Source organism: Penicillium coprophilum (genome assembly GCF_028826855.1).
Source record: "Penicillium coprophilum strain IBT 35676 chromosome Unknown utg000002l_segment0_segment1, whole genome shotgun sequence".
Classification (NCBI taxonomy): domain Eukaryota; kingdom Fungi; phylum Ascomycota; class Eurotiomycetes; order Eurotiales; family Aspergillaceae; genus Penicillium; species Penicillium coprophilum.
The window spans coordinates 4,851,701-4,878,704 of NW_026622722.1; the positions used below are offsets into that span (position 1 = coordinate 4,851,701).

Consider the following 27,004-nt stretch of genomic DNA (forward strand, 5'->3'; position numbering starts at 1 on the left):
AAGCAATGTTCGAGGGAAATTTCGTCTTCATGTACTCCGTATGGGAAAATGGAAGCGGGGAGGTCACACAACCTCGCAGTCTTGGCCTGTGATAGAATAAGCCCAACAGAATATTTGTGGCTGGTCAGACATTGAACCAATCGAAGACGGGTATTACAGACCGATTTATGAAAGTACAGGCGTTTCGCCATTGTGATAGGGATATTCCAGTGATATGTGACGGTTTAGCGCTCTGCAGCCCAATCACAGCCGGCGATATTAGCAGCAGAGTGACTGGTGATCGAGCCGCATTAGCGTGGGTGGGGTATATGCAGAACACTCATGTTCTCATTCTCACAAGGTTCTACCTCGAAACACATCCAATAATAATCGAATTGTAATGTATGTTGTGGATCAGAATTCCCCGTGCTGGTAGCCGCTGGGAGTCGTCACAAAGGGAGCATGTATACTCCATATGTAGGAATGGGCTAGGTATGACTAATTTAACCTCAATGATGCCGTAAAAAGGCCATAAGAGAGGTCAATGAGCCTGCCAATTCGGAGAATATAAGGGTTTAGTTGCCGAAGCGAATAGGATTCAGTAGTACGAAGCTGTGTCCCCTAATCATGACCTGTGCAGTCGAATATTACCCTTGCCTACCTGTGCAATCAAAGGAATCAAAGAAATCGATATTTCAACGGTTGAATAAGAGGCATCTTGACTTACAGCTCCTTTTTGGTTCCTGCATAACGGCAAGCACCTGCTGTGGTACACAGCAGCCAAATCGAACTCCACGTTATGCTGGAGGTTTCCATTCAATTCCCTTCCCTTTCCCATATACTACAAGACTTGCCTCAATGTTTGCTAGAATCAGATTCTCTCGAGATATCATTTGAAATCAATTTTTGCGTGATGTTGCACAGCTCTTCGAGACGCCTCTCGTACCGATCAAACGAGCATCCTTTTCTAGCTGATTATTCTCGGCAAAAAGCTATACTATGCCCGCAAAGAATAGACATAATTTTCTTTTACCCAGGACTCGATTCTGATCAAAACCTCTATTTTCCTGACAATAAGGTGATAGCTCATGCATTTGGCCTGCCAGCAGCCGTTCCGATCTCGTTGCACTTTGCTCCATACCTTTGAATCTAGTAGGCTTCATCCACTTGCGCCGCTTTCGTTATTGCTTCCATAGTGTACTCATCCGGGTCCCACTTCATTATTCTAATTTCCCTCTCTTCCAACTTCCTCTTTCGGGCATTCAGGAGTATTGAGAGCGTCGTACATATTTGTTTCGCGGTCGATATGCTCCATCAGGATGAATGGACTTAGTTCAAGGGGGTCTTTTTTTTTCTTTGTGTCCAAATGGAGAATGAATGGATGTCTAGTCGGTGAGACATCGCATAGTAGCGACTTCGTTCACGACTTGTTCCTCAGGAAGAAATACGGCACCGGGCTGAGATAGCTGTATAACCACAGCATTATTGTGGTACTTTATTTGTAAGAAGATATTGTAAGAACCTTTTTGCGAGTATCATAAATTCGGTCCCATCTCCTCTATAGTGCTCGAGGATGAATGTCGCGATCGGTTTCTCAATGTCAAGTTTTAGGAATTTAAGTAACCAATTGTGTGATATTTTCTCAACGTACTCCCAGACTATATGAACATTGGAGTTTGCATGATTGCGTCGTAAGCTGTATAGAATAGTGTCAAAGGGATACAGCGTAACAGAAGATTGATTGATTGCCTAGGGCAGGAATGGGGTCTTTTCAGATGTGGCTTGGTGTTACATGACAAGTCCAATGAATTATAGAAACGCCAATAATAGCTTCACCTACAGCAACAGCAATCCTTTTGCCCATTGTGATAGGTAGTGGCAGGTATATGGTTAGTAGTAGTGTCATTACAAAAGAGTGATGGTAAAAAGGTATAAGGTAGTAGGTGATGCTTCACACCACCATTGTAAAATAGTGATATTAGCAGAAAAAGCAACTGAAAAATAAATTCAACCCTTTGAAATTGACCTCCGTACATAGGAGATGGTTATCCCGCGGCAGTGAGACGGTGTAGTCTAGTAGACAAGCCCACGAAAGTCTTGGCAGATAAACACTTGATGCCTGGGGCATGAGTGGCAGCTTCCACCGCTTTCGATAGGAAATTATTCTGCCATGCCATGCTCGTCGGCTTTTTCTGCATCTCCAATAATTTCTATATTACCCTTGGACACAAGCAGAGACTCTCTCTTCAGCTATGGCGTCCACCACTACTCCCAGTAACCCGACACCTCCATCATTATCCCTTCCACCATCTCAATTCGCCCGCCTCCAACCTCACGCCTACCTTCTCGCCCACCTCTCCCCTCCACCAGCGAGCAACCAGCCCTCAATTCGCGCAAACGGCCGTGCCACCTCACAATTCCGTGTCACATCCGCCAATGCTGGCTCCTTAACCCACACAAACGGCAGTGCAGTCGTACGAATCGGCGACACAGCCGCTGTCTGCGGCGTCCGCGCAGAGATCCTACACACAAAGGACATAGCTTCCTGGAGCGTGTTGCAGGCCTCAGCAGAGCAAAAGTTCGACAAGTCAAACGAGATGGGAGTCCCCGAATCCCAAGATGAGGAAGATAAAGGCCACATCCAAGATCTGAATCTACTTGTTCCCAATCTTTCCCTCAGCACTGGCTGCGCGCCAGGCTTTACACCCGGTGCACCACCTTCTGCACTGGCTCAGTCACTTTCTCACCAAATCCTTTCCCTCCTGCACACCACCCGTCTCGTTAAAGCAGACGACCTGCGCATTTGGTATCAGCCACCGAACCTGGACTCGGAAGAATTCCACAATGCGGGTGAGGGGATGGAAGTGGATACAGAAGAGAGCAGGGGTCCTGAGCGGGAGATCAAGGCATTCTGGGTGCTTTATATTGATGTCATGATCATTTCTCTGGCTGGAAACCCATTCGACGCGGCCTGGGCCTCTGTCTTGGCTGCGCTTCGGGACACGAAGCTTCCTAAGGCCTGGTGGGATGCAGATAATGAGACTATCCTTTGCTCGGACGATGTTGCCGATGCTCAAAAGTTGTCTTTGCGTGGTTTGCCTGTTTCTAGTTCATTCTGTTCTTTCGAGGGTGATGTTGCTGCTGGTTGGAGGGCGGTCGTCATTCCCGATGCTGAGGAGCAGAAGCAGAAGAAGGGTGCACAGCAAAGGTGGATTCTTGCGGACCCAGATGGATACGAGGAGGGATTGAGTCAAGAGCGGGTTTCTGTTGTTGTTGATAAAGAGAACGGAAAGACGGTCATTGTGAAGATGGAGAAGCATGGAGGTTGGACTGTGGACAGTGATGATCTGCGCCACCTGGTGGATGTTTCTGCTCAGAGATGGGATGAGATGAAGCGGATACTGGATCAATGCTAATGGAACTGATATGCACTACAAATCAATGATACCACTACAAGTATTTCTTGCCAATTTCGTCTTTTAATATGTAGAGCTATGTATTGGAGTAGACTGCAACGGTGGCCGTCATATTGATAATCCTTAAATTGATCTTGTTTGACTAATACATTCGCTGCGTCAGACTTGATTGATCACATCGCTAATTTGCTGATTGCTTGTTCATCATGCTGCGTCGCCTTCTCTTCAACGGCGGTTCGTTGTCCCCGCTGACATCCCTCGAAACAGACACCGCCTCGTCCTCTTCCATGGACGGCGAGCTAGCCTGGGTTTCATGTTTGGGCGTGCGAGGAATTGATACGGAGAAAGAGACCAGGTCCAAACTGTCACGGTCCGATTTAGATTTCTTCGTCTTAGCATCATGTCCGTCTGCTTCGGATGATTTTGTTTTGGATTTCGAGTCATCGATTTCCTCTTCCTTGGGTTCATTGTCCAGTGTTGTGTTCTTATCGTTTGATGTACGCAGGAAGTCACCGGAGAAGATGCGCATAAAGAGGCTCTTCTGATCTCGAGAAGGCTTGTCCTCGATTTCATCTTGCTTCTTTCCCTCTTCAATTTCCGTTTCCTCAGCGTCAGAGAAGTCCCACATTGTGTTGACCTCACCTCGAATGAGTGCAGTACCCCAAAGTGACGCCAAGACGCCGGGTACCAGATATAGAAGAGCTGGTTGGGCATGATTCGAATATTGCATGGCAAGGAGGGTGGTGATCATCCCAACAATATAGCCGAATATACTAGCCTTGAAGTAAATCTTTGGGAAAGCCCGGGCATCGTGGTAGGGGGGCTGAGTTTCCGGCTGCAGTGGCTTGACTGATGGCGCCCAGAATCGCTCTCCCCAAGCACCGGTTGCCGACTGATACGTAGGCTTGAGGATTGATTGGTCTGATCCTTCAGTGCGTGGCATTTGGGCACCTTTTTTCTGGTAGAAGAGGAACAGGTCGAAGCGAAGTGCCAGCCCAATCATCATTCCTGGAATGACAATGTCACCCAGCCCGAGCATGGCCAACGGCACGACACCTGGCGCATCACGAGCGGTGGGCGGACGAGGAAAAAGGAGCTTGATCGGTACATCCAGTTTAGTTGCAACAGTTACCATCAACGGTGTGAAGAAGACAAAGTAAATATCATAGAAAAATAAGGATCCCATAATGAGGGTTCCTGTCCAGAATGTGGAGGGAGACATGAATTGTAGGGTGCCGTAGCAGAAGCAGAAACCGAGAAAGTTAGTCAACCACCAGGGGTTCGCGACGAATGCAAAGTACCCTACAGCAGACAATGCAAGGATTCCACTTATGATATCAAGGAGACCAACAAGGCATTTGAAGTCAAATAAGCCACGTATATGGGCCCGAACCTTGAGACGCTGGTAGAAAACATTTCGATACGTCCAAAGCAGACCTAACACCATACCAGGGAGTGGAAGTCGGCCCAAAATCCCAGGAAGAGGTGAATGCCGAATGGGGTGTGGCTTTGCTGAATGGTCCCCAGATGCCACGAAAAGGCGTTCGGACTGTCTCGCTTTCCACAATTGTCCACCTTGGCGGTAATATCTAGGAAACACAAATGAACGAATCATCGAGAGCACATCCTTCAGGAAAGCGAAAGCAAAGAAGAGTCCCATTTGGGAGAAGTAGAAGCTAAGGATCTTATTCAAGATGGCCGGATCTTCGAGCCATTTGATCACCAAGTATAACCCACCAAGTGTAAGTCCTGCAGTCAATGGGAATATCAGGGCGTCTGATGGCTCAAGCCCTTCCATCTTCTGCAAAGGGCCACGTCCCTCTTCGTCATCCGTGTCATATTCATCTTTATTCTTGTCGGATTTTTTCTTCGGTTTGGCGGCAGAGGAAGGTCTTGTCAAGGATCCATGTGCGCCGATCCAAATCGGAAAAAGAGCAGAAATGATTAGATGCCCATAAGTTGGAAGGAGTGGCCTCAGACGGTCGAAGTGGTAGAGGGCTTGTCCCAGAAGCTCCGCGACAGGGCTGACATCGGTCATAGTGAACAAGAAATTATGGACTGTACGCACGAGGCAAATGGCAGGAAATTGGACTCGATCAAAGAAAAAAGAATGAATTAGACCATGATGGCCACAAAGAGTTGATAGTGGGAGAGATCCTTTGAAGCTTCCCGAGGCCATGCCCGAGTGCACGGAGGAGCTTAGTGACCACAGCAAAATTTAGTTCACCGCTTTTTGTTCGCATCTACACCTTGTCTTCTTCACATTTGTCCATTCATTTCGTTCTTAATTCAAAACTCTAGGATTCCTACGGCATAAGCTTTTGATTTCATTCTTCATATCCCACGGCTAATCTGGCGATTGTCCACATTTAATCCACCAGTTGACGGACATGTCCGAGGTCTATGGACGAAGATGCACAATAAGCTCAATGGAAAACCATTAAGAAAAGGACGTCGACAAAAGTCAACCACTGAATAGCAATTGGAACAGCATTTTACCCTGTTTGACGGCTACCTTCTTGCCATATTCACAGTGAAGATTCCCAGCATTCCAAACACTCTGACTGTGCCTTTCCTTTCTCCAGCCTTGCCCTCCTTGAACTCGCAGCAAATATGACAAACCACGGATAATTTGCTTTTGATAGTGATATGATCTTCAACTGAGTACAAAGGAGGGCAGTGGTCAGGGTAGGTTCCACACTCTAGACAGAATCTGGTAGTTGAACTAGATCTTCTCTTTGCCCTCTGATGCACTGTCAGATTCTCGGCAAACATTTCCTTTGGCAGCAGCCGAATGCAGTTGGCACAGGCGAATAGACCGCTTTCAAACCCGTATGGGGTGCTCTCGAATTCGATCAGTTCCTTGCGAGTTGGTGGGCAGATACGATTGTTAATGTCGGCGCAAGATCCGCGTAGGTGCATACGACTGACTATGTCCAGATTTCCCACGATCATCCAGATCAGCTCTGTGGGGAGATCGTGTATCGTTGTGGTTGGCGCCATTGAGAACACACCAGACAGCCGATTTGACACTGCTGGGATGCAAGTAAGGTAGGAAAGAAGCAAGACATGAGATAAACGAAGTGAGGACAGAGAGGAGCATTACGATATTGTCTGGTCAGGCAAATCGGACCTTCCATAATTAGAGTCACATGCTATATCTCTTTGCGAAATTTGAAGTTTATCAGATGGTTAACAATATAGCAACCGGATTCGGGCTGCTTGGTCTCACTTTGAGGGCTACCCTCATTAATCAATATCTTGCAAAAACGTAGGTATTACCTAGCTACTGAATATTGAGCAAACTTTTACCATGAGGCTAGTCATGCTAACCCAAGGTAAGTCAAAAACAGATGATCTTTTGGAAATAACATGGAAAATGAGCGGAAGGCCACCCATTGTGATCTATAGATTTACTTTGCTTCATCGATAGTTTCTTAGTGCCTTTTGATCTCCTGGATGTTATATCTAAGCTGCAGATCTTTTGCTCAGATAGTCTGATCCAGTAAAGTCTGAAGACCAAGATTACGTGCATACATATATACCAATAGCCAGCTTGTTTCTGTAGAACCAGGAGACTGCAATTGATGTATGTCGTGAACTCTCATATTTTCTTACGGTGTACATATATTTCTTTGCTATAACTTTGATAATAGTACGTTGTCGTGTAGATTATATAGATAGGGCGGTACCAGTTTTCTGCCAAACAAATTGGCCCAATGGGAATTGAGACTCGCATGGTCGCTGCACTCCTCCGTAATGTTCACTGATCCCGCTCCTCGCAAACTCTCAGCTCTCATTTTAGCTCTTTGATTTACGATTCTACACTCACATCTTCATCATGACTACCGAGGTGGCTTTTGACACGACTATGGTAACTAGTGCTTCGTTGTTCTCTCAAGAAATCTTACTAACCCACCGCAGGGCTCCTTCTCCGTGGAGCTCTACAATACCCATGCGCCCAAAGTATGAGACCCTTCGCAAATCTTCTATGGAAACATTGCTAATGTCTTGCTTTTCAGACATGCAAGAACTTTGCGACCCTCGCCGAACGCGGCTACTACAATAATGTCATCTTCCATCGTATCATTCCCGACTTCATGGTTCAAACCGGCGATCCTACTGGCACCGGTCGAGGAGGTAGCTCCATCTACGGCGAGAAATTCGAGGATGAGATTCGTCCAGAACTGAAACACACCGGCGCTGGAGTTCTGAGCATGGCCAACAGTGGACCCAATACCAATGGTAGTCAGTTTTTTATCACTCTTGCGCCAACACCATGGCTGGACGGGAGCCACACAATTTTCGGCCGGGTGAAAAGTGGCATGAGAATAATTCAGCGCATGGGACTGGTTAAGACCGGTGAGCAGGACAAGCCAGTGGATGAACTGAAGATCATTCGGGCCCGGGTGGTTGAAGCAGGTACACAGGAGTGAGAGTCGTGACGCGCGGCTTAATCCATCGAGTCAAGGTGGTAGGTCATACAAATCAAGTCACATCTCCCGGGAAAAAAAGGTGCTGCCCAATTTGGAGAGTTTGGATTCCATCTGCGATACGGGTTGCAGGTACAACTTTCGGCGCGCCCGGACCAAGTCATCTAGGGCAGCATTGCCTGGCTGTCATCGCAAGGTGCTCTTTGCAAGCCTCCTGGACTCTACAAACTACAATATCAGGGCGGCACAGCAAGGTGCCATTCTAATAATGAGATTATGGATGTATCACTACAAAACGAACCGCTTCCATCAAATGAACCATCAAGAGCAGCAGATACAGAGTGACAAGAAATCTTATCTACCACTCCCAAACGAAGCCCAGTGAAGGACTGCGTCAACAAAGACCAGGCTACAATCGTATAGTAGCCCGTTCTGTGCAGAACACGGGGAGTGGTATGGAGAAGAAAGTGTTCCGCCGAAATTTCGGTTCATATAGCGGTGCAGCCTAACCTCTTTAGGAACCGCTGAGTAATATCTAGCCTTAGGCATAAACATGCGCCTGAGGCAGAAGGCTCTATGTACGTGTCGGAGCATACAGACCGGCATACCGGGGTAATTAATCCAGGTTGTTCAGTAATTTTAGATTGATAATCCACAGCCCATATAAATTGCTAGGAACGGATTCTAAAATTCAGAGATTTTAACACCATTGATTGGACCCATACATTTCAGGATACCAGTGTATTTGACAGTATGTACATACTTCTCCAGATCACAGGTCAGTAGGATCTTACTGAGAGTTCGGTGGGATACGTAGGCCCGTGCTCGGTGTGTTCAGGATTCAGGAAGATATTGCTAGTAGCGACAATCGCGCTGTCGGACTCTCGGTTGCGAAGGGTGCGGACGGCCAAATGCAACGCAACCATGCTTCCTGGGCAAGCTGTATCAATGGTGACACTGGGTCCCTTGATATTCAGGAAGTAGCCCAGCCGATTGGCCATACTGGCTCGCCCAATGCCAATTGCATGATTTGATGCCCAGTCTAGAGGATCGCCAATTTGAAGGTCACCGTAATCATCCATGGACAATCAGTATACAAATTGGTCATGGTGGTATTGAGGTCTAATTAGGGTATAAGCACGGTCCGAGAAAGACTTACCAGTGGCAAAGGAAGCTACGAAACAAGCGACTGATTTACCGTCCAAACTGTCCATTGTAATTCCTCCGTTCTCCAATCCCTCGAAGACAACCTCAAGCATTTGCCGTTGGTTAGGATCCATAGAGACTGCGAGGGTTTCGAGTCAACATCTAAAAAATCCAACCCTCAACTGTGATGACATACAACGATAAAATCCTGCACTGATGGCATAGGTAAAGAGGAGAGCAATAAGCAACACAGAAGCCTTCCATGCGAGGGCGCTCACATCCTGGCCTTGTAATTTATAGCCTAAGATCCTAGAAATCCCAAGAACTCCAGGCGATATCTCTGACCGGCTCCACATGGTTGCTTTTATATATGAATTGTATCGAAAGTAGTGAAAATCGTTGACTGAAGCGCTTGTTTTCTCCTATATTTTGGCATAGTACTATATATCTTACAAATTTGGATGATACTTACACGCCGATCCATGTAAAATGAATTGAGGTTTGACTGCCAGCACAATCGAGTAGAAAGAAGAAGAAACTATGTTCTCTCCTAGAATTATTGTTTTACGCCATTGCATCCAAAGCTGACCATCAGTGGAGTGATCTAGGTAAATCGCTTCGCATGCAAGATGAACGATCAACAATCATCTCGCATTAGACCCTTGGACGAGCGTGTCGCATATAGTTGGCTCTGGGGGTCTCGGGCTAAAGCAGCCCTGGAGGATTATGCGGCATATACGCACGGTCACGGTGGAGATTCCCGTTACCCTATTTCCTTCCGCCGGATCTCCGACGAAACCTACCTACGTCCCCATTTCGGCCCAGCCCTGTCAGGTGCTTATCTCCGCCGATCGCATCATGGCCTTAGAACAGTCGGTCCGGCTGAACCAAGTCACGGCTGTATTTTGTTTGTTTCAGCGCCGCCGTTACCCCCTTCTTACATTTGTAATCGAACAGATTGATAATCAGCCTTAGGTAGTTAATGGCGTGTTAGTAGAAATATATTTGAAGGCAATGCTTGTATCTATCTGCCTACCAATTTGTATCAACGCACTGATTCAATTGTCTCAACTCTCTACATTTTTGACCTATACCCCTTGTACTACGCTATCATGGCTCCCACTGTTGCCTTTGTTACCGGTGCTAATCGCGGACTGGGCTTCGGACTGGTAAAGAATTTCGTGGCCAACCCGAACTATGTAAATCATCCTTTTCAGAATATCCGTCAGGAGCTAGCTAATTGAGCCACTCGTAGGTTGTCGTTGCTGCGGTCCGTGATACCGCACACCCAACTGTTGAGAGGCTATCCGAGCTACACACGGGCGAAGGCAGCAGCATTATCGTCGTGAAGTATGACGCCGGTATTGAGCAGTCCGCCTTTGACGCTGTCAAAGAAGCCGCCGACAAGGGCATTGATCATATTGATTACGTTGTTGCCAATGCCGGTATCGCTAAAGGGTATCCCCTTGTCAAGGATGTCAAACGCGTCGACGTCCTCGAGCATATTGAGGTGAACGTCTTTAGCGTAATCTCTCTCTACCAAGCCACTCGTCCTCTACTTGAAAAGTCGATCACCAAGCCTGTCTATGCTATCATGGGATCTGGAGCTGGAGCTTTAGGGTAAGATGTTCCTCTCACATTCCCCTATGTGATTATTATTTATTTTTTATTTATGCCCATACTGATTCACTCCCTAGTCGCCAGCCTCCCGTTCCTAGTGCAGCATACGGAGCTTCCAAGTCAATTCTCCCGTGGTACGGTGTTCGAATCAACGCCGAAGATGAGTGGCTTAACACCTTTGTATTGGACCCCGGCTGGGTACAGACCGATATGGGCAACGGGGCTGCGAAAGGTTGGGGTATGGAGTCAGCACCTGACACTGTTGAAAAGTCTACAAGCGGTATGGTTGATGTGATTACCAATGGAACCAAGGAGCAGTACGGTGGCAAGGTCGTCCTCTACAACGGCGAAGTTCAAGAATGGTAGATTGCTTGGTGATTTTTTCTTCATCGGTGATTCAAGGATTGGCATATACGAAAGCTAGAGGTAGTGAATATATGTTCTTTTGTTCTTTATATACAATTAATAAATTAATACTAGCGAGCTAGAATCTATATAATACCTCTTATATAGAGGCTTATACCACCTAAATAGCTTAATAGATTATAAAAGCGCTAATAAATATAAGTAGCTAATATAATTGATCGAAGGTAAGTCAAAATTTACTAACCAGTATTTTATAGATAATTTACTAATAGATTTTAGAATATGATCGTAAGCTTTTAGGTTATGTAAAGGATATGCGTGGGCGCACATTCTCCAACTCGGCCAAAAGACCATTATATCAGAGCCCATGCTCTGACATGCCCAGGACCAATATACATAGTAGCGCACATAGTTTATCCATGACACGACCATATAATTCACTCCTCGTTATCACCTCCGCTGTCGCAATTAACCCTATCGCGAAACTAGTCTTTATCGAAGTTGTAAACGCTATCGGGATCGATTCTAAATTAAATAATAGTCTTTTAAACAAGATTAAACTATTCACTAACAATCTTTAGGTCTCCGCACTTCGCACGTTCGTAATTATAGCGTCTTAAGAACCGGGAGGAGAGGAGAGGATATCGTTTAGCAAAGTCATAGGTCTATTTTTCGCCGACCGAAATAGCTAGGAGGGTTCCGTGTTATTAAAGCAAAAGATTCGCCATTTCTCGTATAGTAGAAGGCTAGGGAGCCGCTCCATGTAGATATATAGAGAGAATCTATTTTTAAAGAGCGTAGTCCTCGATTTCTATTAATTTATAGCTGTTAGTACGTGTTTTAAGACGAAAAGGATCACGAGTGAGGCGGCGTTATAAAGCTGTACGCGGTATATTAAACCGGCGGGCCACTTCACGAATTGAAGATATTGCTTGGTTCTGAAAAGCCTGGATAGCTAGTAAGATCCTACCCTCTTGCTCTGCTACATTGCGAGAGGATGGAGAGCGAATTGGTGGCATGGTAGGTGGTTGAATTGACTAAGTGCTAATCTATAGACGTGTTTTGGGTAGGGTGGCCCACTGGCTTACATGGCCCACTCGCTGACCGAATACGTTAACTAGTAAATGTTGGGGTGCAGGGATCAAAACCCCACTGAACTCTCAGTAGAACCCTACTGACATGGTATCACATACTTCTCTTTCACATCGATGTAGACCGGCGTAAGCATCGTCCTGGCATTAGTAACTACCTAGAAGATAGGCCAGGAGGAAAAAAAATAAAAAAATAAAGTGAAGCATTTGTGTGGGCGTTTCAATCACATCAATAGAGCTGCTATGACTATGGTACTCCTTCATTGTTCATTCATCGCCTTGATCAAGGAAATGGAAGATAGCTCCGCTCAGTGCCCCAGCAATGACACTTCCATGGTCTTCATCTTCGTATATTCTTCTTGTGACTGACTGTACCCGACCACTTTGCAAAAGTCGAACAAACATTTGGTCGCAATTATCCCCCATGAGACGTTCGTTGACTATCGCCAACCGTTTTTCATATTCCTCCAAAGACTGATTTTTTTGACGTATGGGTGACTGCTCAAGTGATCCATAAGCCATCCAAACTTTCGGCCGGTGGTGCGACTCTGGCAGATTGTAGAATTGCTCTTCTTCCTGCAACAAAAATCTCTCGTTCCACCAAATTGACGGACTTGCAGCAAGATAAGCGTCGAAGCTTGCGGGGGCTGTATACAGTGCATGGAGGGCGAACAGGGCCCCAAATGAGTGTCCGAACAGAGCAGTTTGGCAAACTGACACGCGAGGGAATATTGACGAAAACACAAAATGATGAACAGTGTTCGTTATGAAATAGAGAAAAGCATCTGCACCTCCGTACTCATAAGGATTGGGATTTCCATCTGGGCCTTGGGGCGAGTCATATTTCTCGCAAGGGGGAGTTAGATCATGGTTTCGACGAGGGCTGTAAACAGATTGGGCCAATGGGTAGGAGATTCCGATGATTATTGCCGATGTCTCGTCCGATTTACGTATTTGCCGTCGTCGCACAATGTCTGTTGCTGAGAGCATCATCGCATTGCCATCCACGATATATCTAGACAGATTGAGAAGTGTTGGCTGATGATATATCCACAATAACCTCTTCACTTACATCGCATTGGCTTTGTCGACGATTGGCTCATCTTGGGTCGATTTCCACTCGAGTGGCCACGACACTTGGATAAGATATTCCTCATCCTGCTTGTTTACGACGAGCCAGTTCGCCATGTTTTGGACATGGCAGCCCGCCTGTTCAAATCTCCACTGGCCTTCCATTGTGTGTTGGAAAGATAATATCTGGGGCAGCAATTATGAAGAACGGGTTAATTTGAAGACTAGATCGTTATCAGCAGGAGAATCCCCGAAGTGTAGCCGTCTTGTGGGTCTGACAGAAGTTACTCCGGCGAGAACAGCCGAATAGTCACACTTTGGAGCCGTTCAAGAGTAGGTGAAAAACATTACAAGGGCCCCAGTCTTCAGGGCTCCCATACTATTGCGCACGTGGAAGTGGGGACAAGAATGGCATGAGACAAAATCTTCGGAAAAAGTCCGTTACAAAGAAAGATACTTCTCCCGAATATTTGACTTCTCTTAACTCCGAAAGTGAGGCCATTCTCGTGCGGTGGATATATTCGTCCTTGGCTAGCTTGGCATTCTTCATAGATACATATAGGGGGGACGCGGCCCTCGTCTGAATTACCTGTTTGGGATAGTACTCGTTTTTTTCTTGTTTAACATATGATTGATAAGATTAGGTTTGGTTTCCACTTGTCCACTTTCGTACATAGTATCCGTGGTCCAAGAGACCATATCTACCTCTCGCAGAAAGCCGAGTGGGGCAAAGAAGTCATGGCTTCCAATACTTTCCATTTCTCCGTACATTGCTGCTGTTCTCGCTGCTTTTTGAAGGCAATGTTGGGTACAGTGCGACAATATCCGGTCCGGTTTCGCTGCTTTCGCTGTTTGACTTTTGAGGAAGACTTTCTCTTTAAATCCTTTGGCGCCTGATTTGGCTTTTGAGAAACTTCAGTACTTCCACTAAAGACATACGACCACGGCCATGGCCAAGCAGGAAGGGGACATTTCCATTTCGATGGTACCATCAAACAACCAGAGTAGCCAAGCTGCTGAGAATGCTCACCAAGAGGAAAACCTCGAAAAGCAATCAAGCATTCCTAGCCTTCAACCTGGAGTCTATAGGGCTGATGTGCTTCGAAAAGTTGGACCAAGCAAGGCTTGATCATTGTCTTTACAGGGTTAGTCATTGCAGATACATTTCAAGCAGGGCATTTTACTAATGGCTGATCAGACTGTTTCTGTGTACATTAGCGATTAATTTCGCTGATTATTCAACTCAGGTGTATGCCCCATATACGACGAGTGACTTCAAGCAGCACTCTGCCATGAGCGCAGCCCGCGTGGTCATGAACATTGCACGTATCTCCGCCTATCCCATTATTGCAAAGCTGGGAGATGTTAGTATTCTTGAGTCTCCAGCTGTTTCTTTCTTGCTTACCATGGTGGTTAGGTCTTCGGTAGGGCTGAAATGTTCATCTTGTCCATTCTGACGTCTGTTTTGGGCTATGCCATATGGGCCGCTTGCACGAACATCACGCAATACATAGTAAGGAGTATTCCCCTTGGATTCGTGGCATATTTAATTCCATGCTAATCATTGCTCTATCTCACAGGTTGCCGGGATCTTCGACGCTATCGGATCGACGGGATTTGCCCTCACACAGCAAATCTTCGTGGCAGATATGACCTCGTTGGTCAATCGCGGTATCTGGTCAACGTTACCCGACTCTCTCACCACAATTCCGACTCTTTACCTTGGTACTATCATCGGTCAGCGCATCCTCGATCATTCAACGTGGCGATGGGGATGGGGCATGTGGGCGATTGTCTTGCCCGTTGCATCGCTGCCATTGATCGGTACCATGCTGTTTTATCAACGTCGGGCACCATCTCCGGTATCTGTGTCTGAGGCTTTGGGCTGGAAAACCAACGATGTCTGGTGGAAGAAGCTGTACCGATTATTTTGGATTCAGCTTGATTTGCCGGGAGCTGTTCTCCTTGTGGCTGGGTTGTCTCTCCTTTTGGTTCCCCTGTCCTTGACAGGCTCTAATAACAGTGGCGCATGGACAAAAGGGTCTTTTATCGCCATGTTGGTTCTCGGCGTGGTTTTGATCATAGCGTTCTTATGCTGGGATGCATGGTTCGCGGAGAAACCATTTGTGCCTTATCGTATGGTCAAGAACCGCACAGTGGCAGCTGCATGTCTGCTTGGGGCATTGGATTTTTTCCATTATTCGGTGTTTAGTGTCTTCTTCACGAGTTACCTTCAGGTGGCTGGAAACTTTTCGCCGGGGCCTGCAACCAGAATTGAGTACGGCTCCCCGTCCCATTTCTTGCTAGCTATCTTCGTTGCTATCTTTTTCTCCTTTTGAGACTAACGTCCAATCTAGTAATTCCCTTCGGGTAGCTTTTCAGGTGGCTGGCATATTCGCTGCCTTCTTCATGAAATATACCAAGCGCTCCCAAATTTGGGTGTTGACCGGCGTTCCGCTCTGCGTTCTTGGAATGGGTGTACTTCTCTATCTGGTCGACATGGGAGATGGTCGCAGTGGTAATGAAGCATCTTTCGTGGCAGCCAAGTCATTGATTGGTATTGGTCGTGGGTTCTACCAAACGGCCGCACAGGTCTCAGTGCAGGCTGTGGTCGCGCGGCAGGATGTTTCCGTTGTTACCGCGGTATTCTTTGCATCGATGAGCGTGGGTGGTGCAGTTGGGACAAGGTAAGCAACCACACCCAGCTCGATTTGACACTCCTTTCTAATCATTCAAATAGCGTCGCCGGGGCAATATGGCGAAATACTCTCCCCAACAAGCTCCAAAAGTATCTTCCAAGTGAGCTGAAGGATCAGGCTAAAACCATATTCGGATCAATTGTGGTGGCTCGAAAATATGCCATGGGAACTGAAGCTCGTGATGCCATCAATCGCAGCTACCGAGAGTCCCAGAGGCTCCTTGCAATCGCAGGTCTTGTTTCACTTTCATTGATGCTTATTGTAATGTTTTTCTTGGAGAATGTGAAGCTGGGTAAAGATGAAGGGACCGAGAAGGAAGAAGAGAAAGACGAAGCTCGTGGACCCTTGGACAAGGAAGCCGACAAAAGCCCTCGTTGAAATATATATTTTCCAATAAAGGCAACCGGGTGCCTTAAGAGTGAAAGGGAGCAAAGCCGGTGTGAGCCATACTCTAATATTGGAATCGTTATACTTTTAATACCATGGAGGATAAAATGTGAGTCCATACAGCCCAGAAATAATATCACTTTCTTCATACAATGTTCTTTAAGCTCGAGTTCAATGTTTTTGTCCTGGTCAGGGTTGTTGACTGGAGTGGGGAGCTGGTGACCGCCTTCACGCGCACTTCCCGCGTTTTTCTCCAATTTTTTCTCTTCTTCTTTTTCTTTCTCTTTTTCTTTCCTCCAACCTCAAATTTTTGGGATTTCCAGCATCAAAGCTTGTGGAAATACTAGGAATGCTTTGGTTGCATCAAACATCCCAATTCTCAACCTTATGAGAGCTTGAACTGCCAAATTTGGTTGTAATACTTGGACTTACTTACAGCTAGGACTTGGTTCCTGATCTTCCATATCATGGAAACTCTGTCAGACACGACTTGGGATGTGATCATCGACGGGACTGGGGTTTCCCAGTCTCTTCTGGCACTGTGAGTGACTCTCTTAGGGTGGTAGTGAGTAGCACTCACACTCCCAAAGGGCCCTCTCACGATCTGGAAAGAAGGTTCTTCACATCGACCGAAACCAGTACTATGGTGGTTCAGATGCAGCCTTCAGTCTTGATGAGGCCCAGGAGTGGGCAGAGAGAGTCAATCAAGGTGATTTCACCCTGGTGTGTGGCTGCTTGATTCACTGCTAATCTCATGCTGCCGAACAGGCGAACATAGATCAACATTCAAAGATGCCTCAATCTTCAAACATGATGCATCTTCTTCCGAGGAGACGGGCATTCCCCCCCAAACTTGCATCCAGCCGTGCTTACACATTGTCCCTTTCCCCATATTTTATATATGCCCGGTCTCAACTAATGTCAGCGCTTGTATCCTCGAAGGTCTTTCGCCAGCTGGAATTTATGGCTGTGGGCAGCTGGTGGATTTATGCACCTGAACAGCCAGATTCAGAAAATGGCGAGCTTGGTGCGGAAAAGGTTCTCTACCGTGTGCCTGGCAACCGGGAGGATGTCTTTGCTGCAACTCATATCAGTATGAAGTCCAAGAGAACCCTCATGCGATTGTTGCGTCATATCATCAAACCCAATGAGGATGACGCTTCAAATGATGATGATAATGATGATATGTCAATGCCCTTGAAGGATTACCTGGCTTCCAAGTTCAGTGTCCCGGAGGAACTTCACAATCCTCTTCTCTCACTGTCGCTGTCACAGCTTTCTCAGCAAGATACTACTGCCAGCTATGCTTTGCCCAGGATTCAGAGACATCTGTCATCCATTGGACATCTCGGACCTGGGTTTGGAGCTGTGCTTGCTAAGTATGGTGGTGGAGCTGAAATACTCCAAGCCGCTTGTCGCGCGTCCGCTGTGGGAGGGGGTATATATGCCCTGGACACGCAAATTCAAGATTGCTTATGGCGCAAGGAAGCTGAATATTCAGAGCATCGTTTTCTGCTGAAACTGGCCAATGAAGGGTCCGTTCAGGCGAAATGCATGTTTAGCTTGAATGTTGATACCATTCCCAAAGAAGGCTCAAAACCGTTGGTCGAGGTCGCCCGCTCAATCAGTATTGTGTCGGCTACTTTCCCATCTCTTTTCCCTGTGACAGTTGAAGGTGCTCCTGTGCCCGCAACTGCAGTTCTCATGTTCCCAGGGGATACTTTGGGCAGCCCTCACTCCCCACCAGTCTATCTCCAGGTCCACTCAAGCGATACTGGCGAGTGTCCACCCCAGCAGAGTAAGTCATCCCTCGCGCAATCTTGCTCTAAATTCCCTTCAATCCGCTCGCATGATGATTTTTTATAAAAAACTTATCTACATTGCCTGAACTTGCTATGTTGAAAACCTTTTCACCTGATCACGAGCACATTCTGAACTTGATTCGTCAACAACATTGTCGTACATGTGGCTAATTGATTGTCATAGGTGTTATTTATTGCAGTGTGGCACTGCCTGGGTCGGAAGGCCAAGCTCTTCTCGAGTCCGCCGTGGATAGACTAATCCGGGCTGAAGGTCTCCCGGCTACCGTATTGTGGTCGTTGCGATACACTCATAGCGGTCGTCTCAGCAACGGTGGGCCCCGGCGCCTTATTTCTGACGACGCAGTTCCTGATTGTTACGCTTTCCCTTCATCGAGCCTCGACTTGGCATTTGAAGATGACACGCTTGAACTTGTAAAAGAGGCATGGAAGAAAGTTGTAGGAGATGAAGTTGATGACGCCGATTTCATGATGTTTGACGATCGCGATGGCACTTCTGACCAATGATTCGTAGCATAGCGTTCTTTCCAATTACAACTTCACTCATATTTTCTGCAGAAATAGTTAATCAAATGATCCTATCTACAATTTTCAATTGTGTCATGGTTTCAAGTGCTCGGAAGCTCCAAATCCTTTCTAGAATGTGCAGATGTGTAACGGTTAGATTATGCTACTCGGCTTGGAATGATACACATTGTTAATCAAATGCATATGAACCAAAGCCTTCATGCTCTAAGTAGTGTACATTGTAAAATATACATGTAGCGAAATCCCCGAGTGTAGCGTGGCTAACAGTGACGCAGGATTAATATCGGCGAGAAACACAAACCAGTTGCTAGAACGCCCCTGACGTCATGTGATGGATCTGATCGTTCCCTTGATATAGATATCGATATCAAGTTCTTGAACATAGATTCTAACTATTCTTTACTAAAAGCTTACCATCTCTGCTTTTATTCTCCATATTCTCTCATTGGTTGAGAATAGCTACTCTCGCGATGCCGCTCGATAACCTGACCAGCGGTATGACCGGACAAGTTCCTGTTGACAAAGTCCAATCCACAACAAGCGGAGTCAGAAAAACCACCTCGAAAGCACCAAAAAAATTAAGCAAATCAACAAAGGACCTGACGGACCCTGCGCTCCCAGGTCAATTTCCTTCAGACGATGCTCCTCCAAAAGGCCAGAACGTCGACAACAACCTCTCATTTTCGTCGATATGGGCCACCATCAAAGCATGGTTCGCTACGCTTTTCCCTCAAGCTTTTGATTACTTCGAGTCCTGCATTCAGAGATTCATCGCCTGGCTACTTCCTCCGCCCCGTCAGGCTGCGATGTATGAAGCTGCATTGAAGCGTCCTGCCGCATCAACCTTGATCGTTTGTCAGATGATTTGCTGTGGAGTTCCTCTACTTGTATTCCTGGCTGGCGTGTTTGTCTTCGCTGCGGTGTCGATACTGCTCTGGGCTGTTTTGTCGTTGCTTATTCTTGGTCCGGTGTTAATGGTCACGAGCATGATGGGCATGTCTCTGTGGGGTTGGGGCTGGATTCTTTATGGTTTGATCAAGTGGGCTGATCAGAAGTTCTTGGGTGGTTTGATTGCACGCTATTGGCTTCCGCAGACAAAATCGGAGTCCGCTGATGGAGATGGCAAGCCCGAGGGTGAGAAAAAGGAGGAGAGTAAGGGGGAGAAAAAGGACGAGTAATGACGAGTAATGTGTGCATATTCAGTGGAGTTGTGGGGACTTTGATTTTTGTATATACACGCTTTTTGGACCTCATAGCACATAAAATTGACATTGATATTGAACACCACGACACCACGACACCACGGTATATGATGTCTTGTTCATGTAAACCGTCACACTACCTGGAGGGTCACAAATGGTTCCCCAGTGAAAGTCTCCGGCATCGTATATGTAACGTTGTAATACGCAAATTCGTTGACACCGTCAGAACCGACGTAAGTAATCGTATGATCCGGTCGTGCATTTGTCTCAACCTTGATTTTCAAACCAGGTAGACCTTCCAGCCCAGTCACATTGAACCCGTTGTTGATGGTGAGACCACTGAACAAGAAGTTAAAAGAAACAGGGCCGTGTGAAGATGACGCATTCGGGTATGAGATGTGCAGAGACCTAGGAGCGGCCACGGCATGAATAGATGCCTCTGTGACCCAGTGTGAAATGCAGCCAATTTTCTGCTCGTCTATAGCCCACTGGATGACGGCAGGACTAAATTGACCGGGATTTTTAGCGGGACCACCGATGACTTTCTCAGCAATCGCTTCAGCTCCAATTGTCACATCCTTGGAGATCCAAGCGGAAATATTGCGAGGATAGGTATCAAACGGCGGCGAGAAAGCCTGCGAAGTAAAAATATGCTCGCCCTGGAATTTGAGCAAGCTTGCTTTTGCCTTTGCAGGAAGGGTCTTCACCATTGTAGACATCGACAGGGCAAAGAGCGGGTAAAAAGCAAAATCGTCTTGATGGAACATCCCCAGATTCTGCTGGGGGACGGGCGCATGCTTGCGGCCAACGACACCCCAGATAACAGCGCCAACGAGAGATGCGTACTCCTTCATATCGTAGCCATATGAGCGATCCCAAGGACCGGCAAGGTTCTTTAGATGTGCGTTATAGAGCTGAGCGAGCTCATTCCAGCTGGCCTTGAGCATTTCCGGTCCATACTCCTTCAATACACTGCCCTTTGTGGCATACTGATTCCAGAGAGCTAGAGCCCACATGGCAACGCCAGCGTATGTGGGAGAATTGAATTCAGACAATGTGTGGTGCATACTCCAGAGGTCGTAGATTTCCTGTGCAAATATTTCACCAGACTGGGTCAAGTTTGCATCGCCAACTCGGGCACCAACCCAGTTGTGGAAAACGGTTCGCATCAACCAGGGATTGGAGTAACAGGGGTAAGAGTTATCACCATCGACACCGCCAACACGATAGAGATCACCCTTGGCTGCGATGTGTAAGGAATTCTCCACTTTGGCTACCGTCGCTCGTGGAAGTAGATGGCCGTAATCATTCAAGGCCACAATCCAAGAACAACCTACGAAGACGCGAATATTCGGATCCCACTGGCCATAACGATATCAGAAAGATAGCCTATGCAAGAGCCCATGTAAGAGCCCAGAGAAAAGACTAGACACCAACTTACCGAGCCGTATGGACCTTCATCGGGATATATCAGTGTCCCAGGCTGAGGTTCCGAAGGCGCTTGTTGATAATCTCCATACCACTGCTTAGATGGATCAAGATATTGACCAGAGATCACATTGTCGAAGATGCGGATGGCTTTTGCAACGTCGCCCGGTCCATTTCTAGCTAGCAATTGAGGTGCATACCAGGCTGTGTGTCGACTGTCATAGCGTCCAGGACTACTGGCTGTGCTGATGAGATAGCCGGCTTCGTCGTCCCAGTACCCGTCGTTCCATTCAATGGCAGTATTGAACATGTCCACCGCGTGCGACGAGGCATGGAATCTGGATGACCATTTCTCTAGTAGAGAAGCAGAGACAATGCTGGCATTCAATCCGAGAAGAGCCAATGAAAGCTTCATTGCTTCGGAGATGCCTCGATATAAGGATGGTAGGTAAAGATTTGCAAAAGAAGCTCAGCTTCTGGTACTCAACTTGTCCGTACTCCCCTCCCTGATTTTGTAACGGGTTCAACTTTTTGAGCTGCATGATATCTAGTATATAGATTGGCTTACATTGAAGATACCGGTGAATTTGGCCATGATCACCGAATATGCCGGTGTTCTATACTTCATCTGATTTGTTGACCGTTTCTCCACCCACGAATGTGCCGAAAGTGGGTTTGATGGCTTAAATACAATCGAAGTACCTATATGCTGTTCATATTATCAGTGCCCTTATCTTCTTGTCATATGTCCGGATTTGCCGATTTGTACTCCGCGCTTCATACCTCCGAGGTCAAGAGCTTGGAGAGCTTCCCCTCTCAAACGGGGATATAGAGATTAATTCCACCTACTATATACAAAAGCCGCAGAATAGATAGTTTGATTTACTACACATGTTCCTATTTGAGCCACTGAGAACCCAAAGAGATGACCTGATCCCGAGACACAAACAATGCGGAGACTGCGAGAACTCCAACGCCAAGGACCCACTTCGAACGAGCAGCGAATGTCGTGTCATTGCCATCTCGGTCAAAAGGCGGGGTGACGGGTGCGCTCATCTTGTGAGCCTTCTCAATGGAGTACGGGGGGTACCGTGCAGCCATAAGTCCCTCCAACCATGAAGGGATGGCATTGGTATGGGTACGGAGATGAGAGAAAGTCAAGATACCATGCGGGCCATGATAGCGCCCTTGACCGGAGTTCCCAACACCACCGAATGGCACATCACGACCAGCTACGTGGAGAGCGCAGTCATTGAAGGTCACGCCCCCGGACTGAGTTTCGTTCAAGATGCGAGCCTTCTCGGCATCTTGAGTAGTGAAGGCATAAATTGCGAGTGGATGCTCTCCCCCACGAGTATGAGAGATAGCAGCATTGAAGTCTGCGTCAACGATGGGGAGGATCGGGCCGAAAAGCTCTTCAGAGAGAAGGGAATCGCCAGGCTTGACTCCGGTGACAATCGTTGGTGCGAAGTACAGGCTTTGACGATCGCGCTGGCCCCCATAGACAATCTTTCCGGAGGAATGTTCAAGTAATCTCTCGAGACGGTCGAAACTGCGTTCGTTGATGATGTGTGTGTAATACTCTGGGTTGTTGGCTTTGCCTCCTAGGAAAGTATCAAAGTGTCGAATTAAATCGGCGACAAGGAGTTCTCGCAGGCTCGGATGAACAAGAACGTGGTTAACGTTCAAGCAAACCTTTGTTTAGTGGAGATGAGTTAGCTTTGATGGTTGAGGGATGAACAGTGTGAGCCTACCTGTCCAGCATTCATGAATTTGGTAACCGCAATGTGTTTCGCAGTGAGATCAAGATTTGCCGACTCCGCGACAATAGCAGGACATTGACCGCCCAACTCGAATGTAACGGGAGTCAGATGCTTTGCGGCTGCTGCATGGATGATTTTGGCAACATTGGGGGATCCAGTGTAGAAAATGTGGTCAAAGCGATGTTCAAGGATGTATCCCATCTCTTGTGGACCAGCGGAAACACACCGGATTGCATCTGTGTCCATATATTGGGGAACGATTTCCATCAATACATCTTGGGTAGCACTTGCCACATCTGATGGTTTGAGGATCACGGCACACCCAGCAGCAATTGCGGCGACCATTGGCTGCAGGAGCAAGCTGACGGGGAAATTCCATGCGCTGATAATTAGAGTCACACCAAGAGGTTCTTTGCGGACAGTGGTCCTTCCTAGGAAATTGAGAGGATCGGACCTGCCCGGTCTTTCATCCTTGGTCCATTCGTCTAGCTTTTTGAGAGTACGTAGAATGTCGGCTTGGACGCCACCGCAGTCGCCGGTGTAAGCTTCTTGATAGTGCTTGTGCAGATCAGTATAGAGGGCATCGCAAATGCGTTTCTTGTTGTCCTCGACCATCCACCAAGCACGTTTCAATTGACGACGTCTCCATTCCTTGTTCTTAGTGGTACCAGATGTAAAAGCACCCCTAACACTTTGATATGCCTTGGAAATGTGAGCGGATGTATCAAATAGTTCGGTTCATATTTACCTGATCAAATTCGGCGGTTGTGCTGAAACCCATGATGGATGAAATGTAGAGAAACCCCCTGAAAGAACGAGGTTATAAGGTGGAGCGGGGGTTATATCAAAGAAATGTTCGGACTTGCCGAGGCCGGTCCAAGACCGCATGCATTTACGGAGCAAGTATGTCGTGCATCTGACATTTGTATTGATTTACCTATTTAGAATTCTGATATATGCATGTACTTGCGGCGTGAGATTGTATCTCCCCGAGCCCGTGCATGCATTGGAAATAAGCAAAGAAATCCGTGTCTCTATGTCTTCTCCCCGATTGTCTTATCTCCAGAATTTCTTCATCTCTTCGAAAATCATGCTATCTTCCGATCTCACATCCAAGTACCCCTCGCTGAACGAGTTCGTCGATGGAAACGATGTCGAATCCCATGATGGGCGCGAAGTCGCCCTTCTAGAATATATATACAATCATCATGCCTTGGAGAAGCTGCGCGGTTCACCGCCCGCCATCCTTGACGTGATAGACGAGTTCGCCGCACAGGAGAAGTTTTTGATCAACATTGGTCCCGATAAAGCCGAAAAGGTTCGCGAGATAGTTCAACAAGGAAAGCCGACCGTTCTAGTCGAGCTGGGCGGATATATCGGCTATTCGGCCATATACTTTGGGGAAGCTATGCGTCAAGCCCAGGGAACACAGAAAGATCTAAGACTCTGGAGTTTGGAGTTTGATCCGCTGATCGCATCCATCGCCATGAATTTGATCGACTTGGCAGGTTTGAGCGATATCGTCAAAGTGGTGGTAGGGTCTGCGTCGGATTCGTTGAAAAGACTTCATGCGAAGAAGGAGTTGATCGCTATCGACCTCCTCTTCCTAGACCATGTCGAAGACCTTTATGTGGCCGATCTCAAGATTTGTGAGGATCTGGGTCTTCTCAAGCCATCAGCGTTGGTGTTGGCAGATAACGTGCTTCGGCCTGGAGCTCCGCAATACCGTGAATATGTTCGTCATCATGCCAACATGGAAAGTTGGGCTGTCAAGGGATTGATAGTGCCAGGAGATTTCGAGGTAAGTCTAGCCTATCTCCATGGTTGGTGTTCTAATGCTGAACAACAAAGGATGAACTTGAAGTTAGTAGGGTCAAGTAGCTGTTAGGGGTCTCCTAATCTGTCATTTCGATGATTTCCAGCCAGCAAGGATGTGGGCATATAAATACCTCTTCAAGTAAAAAGATTTCCCCAGTACATTCCTACATCCGGAGGAAGCCCCTTTTGCCTCACCAAACATCAAAGATAAGCCCGAAGTGGATATTCCCACATCCACGGGCGAATAGAAATGAATAGAATACGAAGACTAGGAAATATACTTATCACCTCGCATATAAAGTCCTTCTGCGGGGTAAAAGCTGCATATCCGCGATGCCTGCAATTTCAAGAGCTCGTACAGGCTGCTGGACATGCCGTGCGCGACGCATCAAATGTGACGGTACGGTGGTTACCCTATACTTCTGGCCATTCTAATTGGAGATGACATGCATTAGAAACCCACCCAATTTGCAGTCGTTGCGCCCGTAACAATGCCTCATGCGGGTACGGACTTCGTCTAGTCTGGCACGAGGAATCTTTAGCCCGAGGCGTTTGCCATGGAAGAGCAGGAGTATGGTCCAAGCAAAAGGATGAACGAAAGAGGGAAACGCTAGAGCATGTGGACGATATACTGTCGCTAAGGTCAGAGCATGCGCGCAATAATCGGACCTGGATGTTTTTGAATACCACAATGATCGATCTCCAGATCCATTTTGATGCTGCCCAGCCCAATTGCAAAGAAATGGAGCCGTTTTCTCAACCAAGCCCGTTGTCCCCTTGGCTGAATACCATCCCTCCCGGCCAGCGATCAGATTGCGATCCCGTGCTTATGTCTTATTTCGAACATATCATCTGCAGCAGCGCAACTCTTGTCGATAACGCACATTACAACCCATATCGATATCTCATACTCCCTATGGCTCTGCAGTCCGACGGGCTATATCACGCTGCACTTGCAATCGCAGCCAATACCCTCAAGCTGTCAGACCAGCGGTACCGGCTGTCGGCATTGGAGCATCACCATCAGGCATTAAGTCACCTGCGTGGTCTATTGAATAAAGACAGCTGGGTGGAAAGTGAGCTAGATGAGATGCTCGGTCTGGTATTGATGTTATGCTGGTTCGACGTAGGCTCCTCAACGCTTTCTACCAATGAGAGATGTCCTAATTTCTTGCAGATATCCGATCACAGTCGCTCTTCGTGGGTCACCCATCTCAACGGTTTCCAAAACTTGATTCGGACACGAAAAGAACGCCCCGGTCGGTCCTGTCACAGCCAAGAATTGGCGAGTTTCTTCAATCGTTATTTCGCCTTCCATTTAGTTTTAGCTCGCACTGCGTTTCGCGTCACTCCTGCTTCATTTCATACATCGCCCCTTTCTCCGGACAGTATACTGGAGAAATCAGACACCATTGATCCATACATGGGATTGAGCCCTGCTCTCTTACTACTTATCAATCAAGTAGCCGAGCTAGCGTGGAATTGTGAAGATGGAAACATAAAAATCAACCGTAAAGATGTTCATCAACTAAAGACGAACCTCGATAGCCTTCAACAAAAGATACCCACAGAGCATATCGATCCGGATACTGAGTGTGCTGCAATTGCAGAAGCAAACAAGCTTGGGGCCCTTCTTCTTCTTCATGAGATCTGTTTGACTAAAGCCCCTATGAATCGATCTGGTATCCCGACACTGGAATCTGAGGAGAAGGATGTATATGTTGAGCAGATATTGACATTGATCTTGAAAAAGAAGGTAAATATGATGCGGACCGCAGTTACGCCTCTATGGCCTCTCTTTCTGGCAGGATGTTGTGCTCGTAGGGAAGAGGAGAGGGTGATTGTCTTGCAGTTGTTTAAAGAGCTGGAGAGTATTCGTCGATTTGGGGTATGTACATTCCTCCCTGCCGTTTGTCGTCGGTCGGTTGACGTCTCACCTCTCCCAGAATATTACCCCTGCGATTGAAGTTGTCGAAATGGTTTGGCGCCAGCGGGATCTGTCGGTGCAAGATGAAAGAAAACTCCGGAAGAAGCTCAATACACAACGGCAGAAAGATCCATTGCAAGAAGCCCGGTTCTCGTGGGAGCATGCCATGGTGATGCTGGGTGGAAGGAAGCTCAGCTTGACTTGAACTTCTACGTGGGCAATGGTAGCTTTTGATTATGTTCTCATGTATATGTTCTAAATATGATTTCGATTTGTATAGCCAGTAGTCAAATTGTTTGTTAACTGTGCG

At 47.1% G+C, this 27,004-nt stretch overlaps 14 protein-coding genes across 14 annotated transcripts; 8 read left to right on the forward strand and 6 right to left on the reverse strand.

Moving 5' to 3' along the window:
• Nucleotides 1-2,231: 2,231 nt before the first annotated feature.
• Nucleotides 2,232-3,395, forward strand: N7500_003892 (3' exoribonuclease family protein; the record flags this gene model as incomplete). The annotated part of the gene is made up of 1 exon (XM_056675038.1): nucleotides 2,232-3,395. The coding sequence occupies one exon, from the start codon at nucleotides 2,232-2,234 to the stop codon at nucleotides 3,393-3,395; it is 1,164 nt and encodes a 387-aa protein (XP_056535563.1).
• A 181-nt stretch (nucleotides 3,396-3,576) lies between these two features.
• On the reverse strand, nucleotides 3,577-5,433 carry N7500_003893 (aspartic endopeptidase; the record flags this gene model as incomplete). The annotated part of the gene is made up of 1 exon (XM_056675039.1): nucleotides 3,577-5,433. One exon carries the CDS (start codon nucleotides 5,431-5,433, stop codon nucleotides 3,577-3,579), a length of 1,857 nt encoding a protein of 618 aa, XP_056535564.1.
• A 473-nt stretch (nucleotides 5,434-5,906) lies between these two features.
• Nucleotides 5,907-6,398, reverse strand: N7500_003894 (F-box domain protein; the record flags this gene model as incomplete). The annotated part of the gene is made up of 1 exon (XM_056675040.1): nucleotides 5,907-6,398. One exon carries the CDS (start codon nucleotides 6,396-6,398, stop codon nucleotides 5,907-5,909), a length of 492 nt encoding a protein of 163 aa, XP_056535565.1.
• An 838-nt stretch (nucleotides 6,399-7,236) lies between these two features.
• Nucleotides 7,237-7,831, forward strand: cyp1 (putative peptidyl prolyl cis-trans isomerase (CypC); the record flags this gene model as incomplete). The annotated part of the gene is made up of 3 exons (XM_056675041.1): nucleotides 7,237-7,269; nucleotides 7,320-7,361; nucleotides 7,418-7,831. 3 exons carry the CDS (start codon nucleotides 7,237-7,239, stop codon nucleotides 7,829-7,831), a joined length of 489 nt encoding a protein of 162 aa, XP_056535566.1.
• A 2,255-nt stretch (nucleotides 7,832-10,086) lies between these two features.
• On the forward strand, nucleotides 10,087-10,960 carry N7500_003896 (uncharacterized protein; the record flags this gene model as incomplete). Its single annotated transcript, XM_056675042.1, has 3 exons — nucleotides 10,087-10,173; nucleotides 10,230-10,594; nucleotides 10,672-10,960. 3 exons carry the CDS (start codon nucleotides 10,087-10,089, stop codon nucleotides 10,958-10,960), a joined length of 741 nt encoding a protein of 246 aa, XP_056535567.1.
• Nucleotides 10,961-11,617: 657 nt separating this feature from the next.
• On the reverse strand, nucleotides 11,618-11,979 carry N7500_003897 (uncharacterized protein; the record flags this gene model as incomplete). Its single annotated transcript, XM_056675043.1, has 2 exons — nucleotides 11,618-11,771; nucleotides 11,861-11,979. The coding sequence occupies 2 exons, from the start codon at nucleotides 11,977-11,979 to the stop codon at nucleotides 11,618-11,620; spliced, it is 273 nt and encodes a 90-aa protein (XP_056535568.1).
• A 339-nt stretch (nucleotides 11,980-12,318) lies between these two features.
• Nucleotides 12,319-13,287, reverse strand: N7500_003898 (alpha/beta hydrolase; the record flags this gene model as incomplete). Its single annotated transcript, XM_056675044.1, has 2 exons — nucleotides 12,319-13,066; nucleotides 13,124-13,287. The coding sequence occupies 2 exons, from the start codon at nucleotides 13,285-13,287 to the stop codon at nucleotides 12,319-12,321; spliced, it is 912 nt and encodes a 303-aa protein (XP_056535569.1).
• A 784-nt stretch (nucleotides 13,288-14,071) lies between these two features.
• On the forward strand, nucleotides 14,072-16,199 carry N7500_003899 (uncharacterized protein; the record flags this gene model as incomplete). The annotated part of the gene is made up of 6 exons (XM_056675045.1): nucleotides 14,072-14,230; nucleotides 14,370-14,486; nucleotides 14,540-14,635; nucleotides 14,703-15,400; nucleotides 15,480-15,809; nucleotides 15,863-16,199. The coding sequence occupies 6 exons, from the start codon at nucleotides 14,072-14,074 to the stop codon at nucleotides 16,197-16,199; spliced, it is 1,737 nt and encodes a 578-aa protein (XP_056535570.1).
• Nucleotides 16,200-16,675: 476 nt separating this feature from the next.
• On the forward strand, nucleotides 16,676-18,535 carry N7500_003900 (putative Rab geranylgeranyl transferase escort protein; the record flags this gene model as incomplete). The annotated part of the gene is made up of 4 exons (XM_056675046.1): nucleotides 16,676-16,749; nucleotides 16,799-16,931; nucleotides 16,977-18,006; nucleotides 18,195-18,535. The coding sequence occupies 4 exons, from the start codon at nucleotides 16,676-16,678 to the stop codon at nucleotides 18,533-18,535; spliced, it is 1,578 nt and encodes a 525-aa protein (XP_056535571.1).
• A 491-nt stretch (nucleotides 18,536-19,026) lies between these two features.
• Nucleotides 19,027-19,734, forward strand: N7500_003901 (seipin co-factor family protein; the record flags this gene model as incomplete). Its single annotated transcript, XM_056675047.1, has 1 exon — nucleotides 19,027-19,734. The coding sequence occupies one exon, from the start codon at nucleotides 19,027-19,029 to the stop codon at nucleotides 19,732-19,734; it is 708 nt and encodes a 235-aa protein (XP_056535572.1).
• A 155-nt stretch (nucleotides 19,735-19,889) lies between these two features.
• N7500_003902 (uncharacterized protein) lies at nucleotides 19,890-21,601 on the reverse strand (the record flags this gene model as incomplete). Its single annotated transcript, XM_056675048.1, has 2 exons — nucleotides 19,890-21,119; nucleotides 21,200-21,601. 2 exons carry the CDS (start codon nucleotides 21,599-21,601, stop codon nucleotides 19,890-19,892), a joined length of 1,632 nt encoding a protein of 543 aa, XP_056535573.1.
• A 482-nt stretch (nucleotides 21,602-22,083) lies between these two features.
• N7500_003903 (Aldehyde dehydrogenase C-terminal) lies at nucleotides 22,084-23,730 on the reverse strand (the record flags this gene model as incomplete). The annotated part of the gene is made up of 3 exons (XM_056675049.1): nucleotides 22,084-22,881; nucleotides 22,941-23,651; nucleotides 23,698-23,730. The coding sequence occupies 3 exons, from the start codon at nucleotides 23,728-23,730 to the stop codon at nucleotides 22,084-22,086; spliced, it is 1,542 nt and encodes a 513-aa protein (XP_056535574.1).
• A 309-nt stretch (nucleotides 23,731-24,039) lies between these two features.
• On the forward strand, nucleotides 24,040-24,830 carry N7500_003904 (O-methyltransferase; the record flags this gene model as incomplete). Its single annotated transcript, XM_056675050.1, has 2 exons — nucleotides 24,040-24,750; nucleotides 24,801-24,830. The coding sequence occupies 2 exons, from the start codon at nucleotides 24,040-24,042 to the stop codon at nucleotides 24,828-24,830; spliced, it is 741 nt and encodes a 246-aa protein (XP_056535575.1).
• Nucleotides 24,831-25,458: 628 nt separating this feature from the next.
• N7500_003905 (fungal specific transcription factor domain-containing protein) lies at nucleotides 25,459-26,899 on the forward strand (the record flags this gene model as incomplete). Its single annotated transcript, XM_056675051.1, has 2 exons — nucleotides 25,459-26,655; nucleotides 26,714-26,899. The coding sequence occupies 2 exons, from the start codon at nucleotides 25,459-25,461 to the stop codon at nucleotides 26,897-26,899; spliced, it is 1,383 nt and encodes a 460-aa protein (XP_056535576.1).
• Nucleotides 26,900-27,004: the final 105 nt, after the last annotated feature.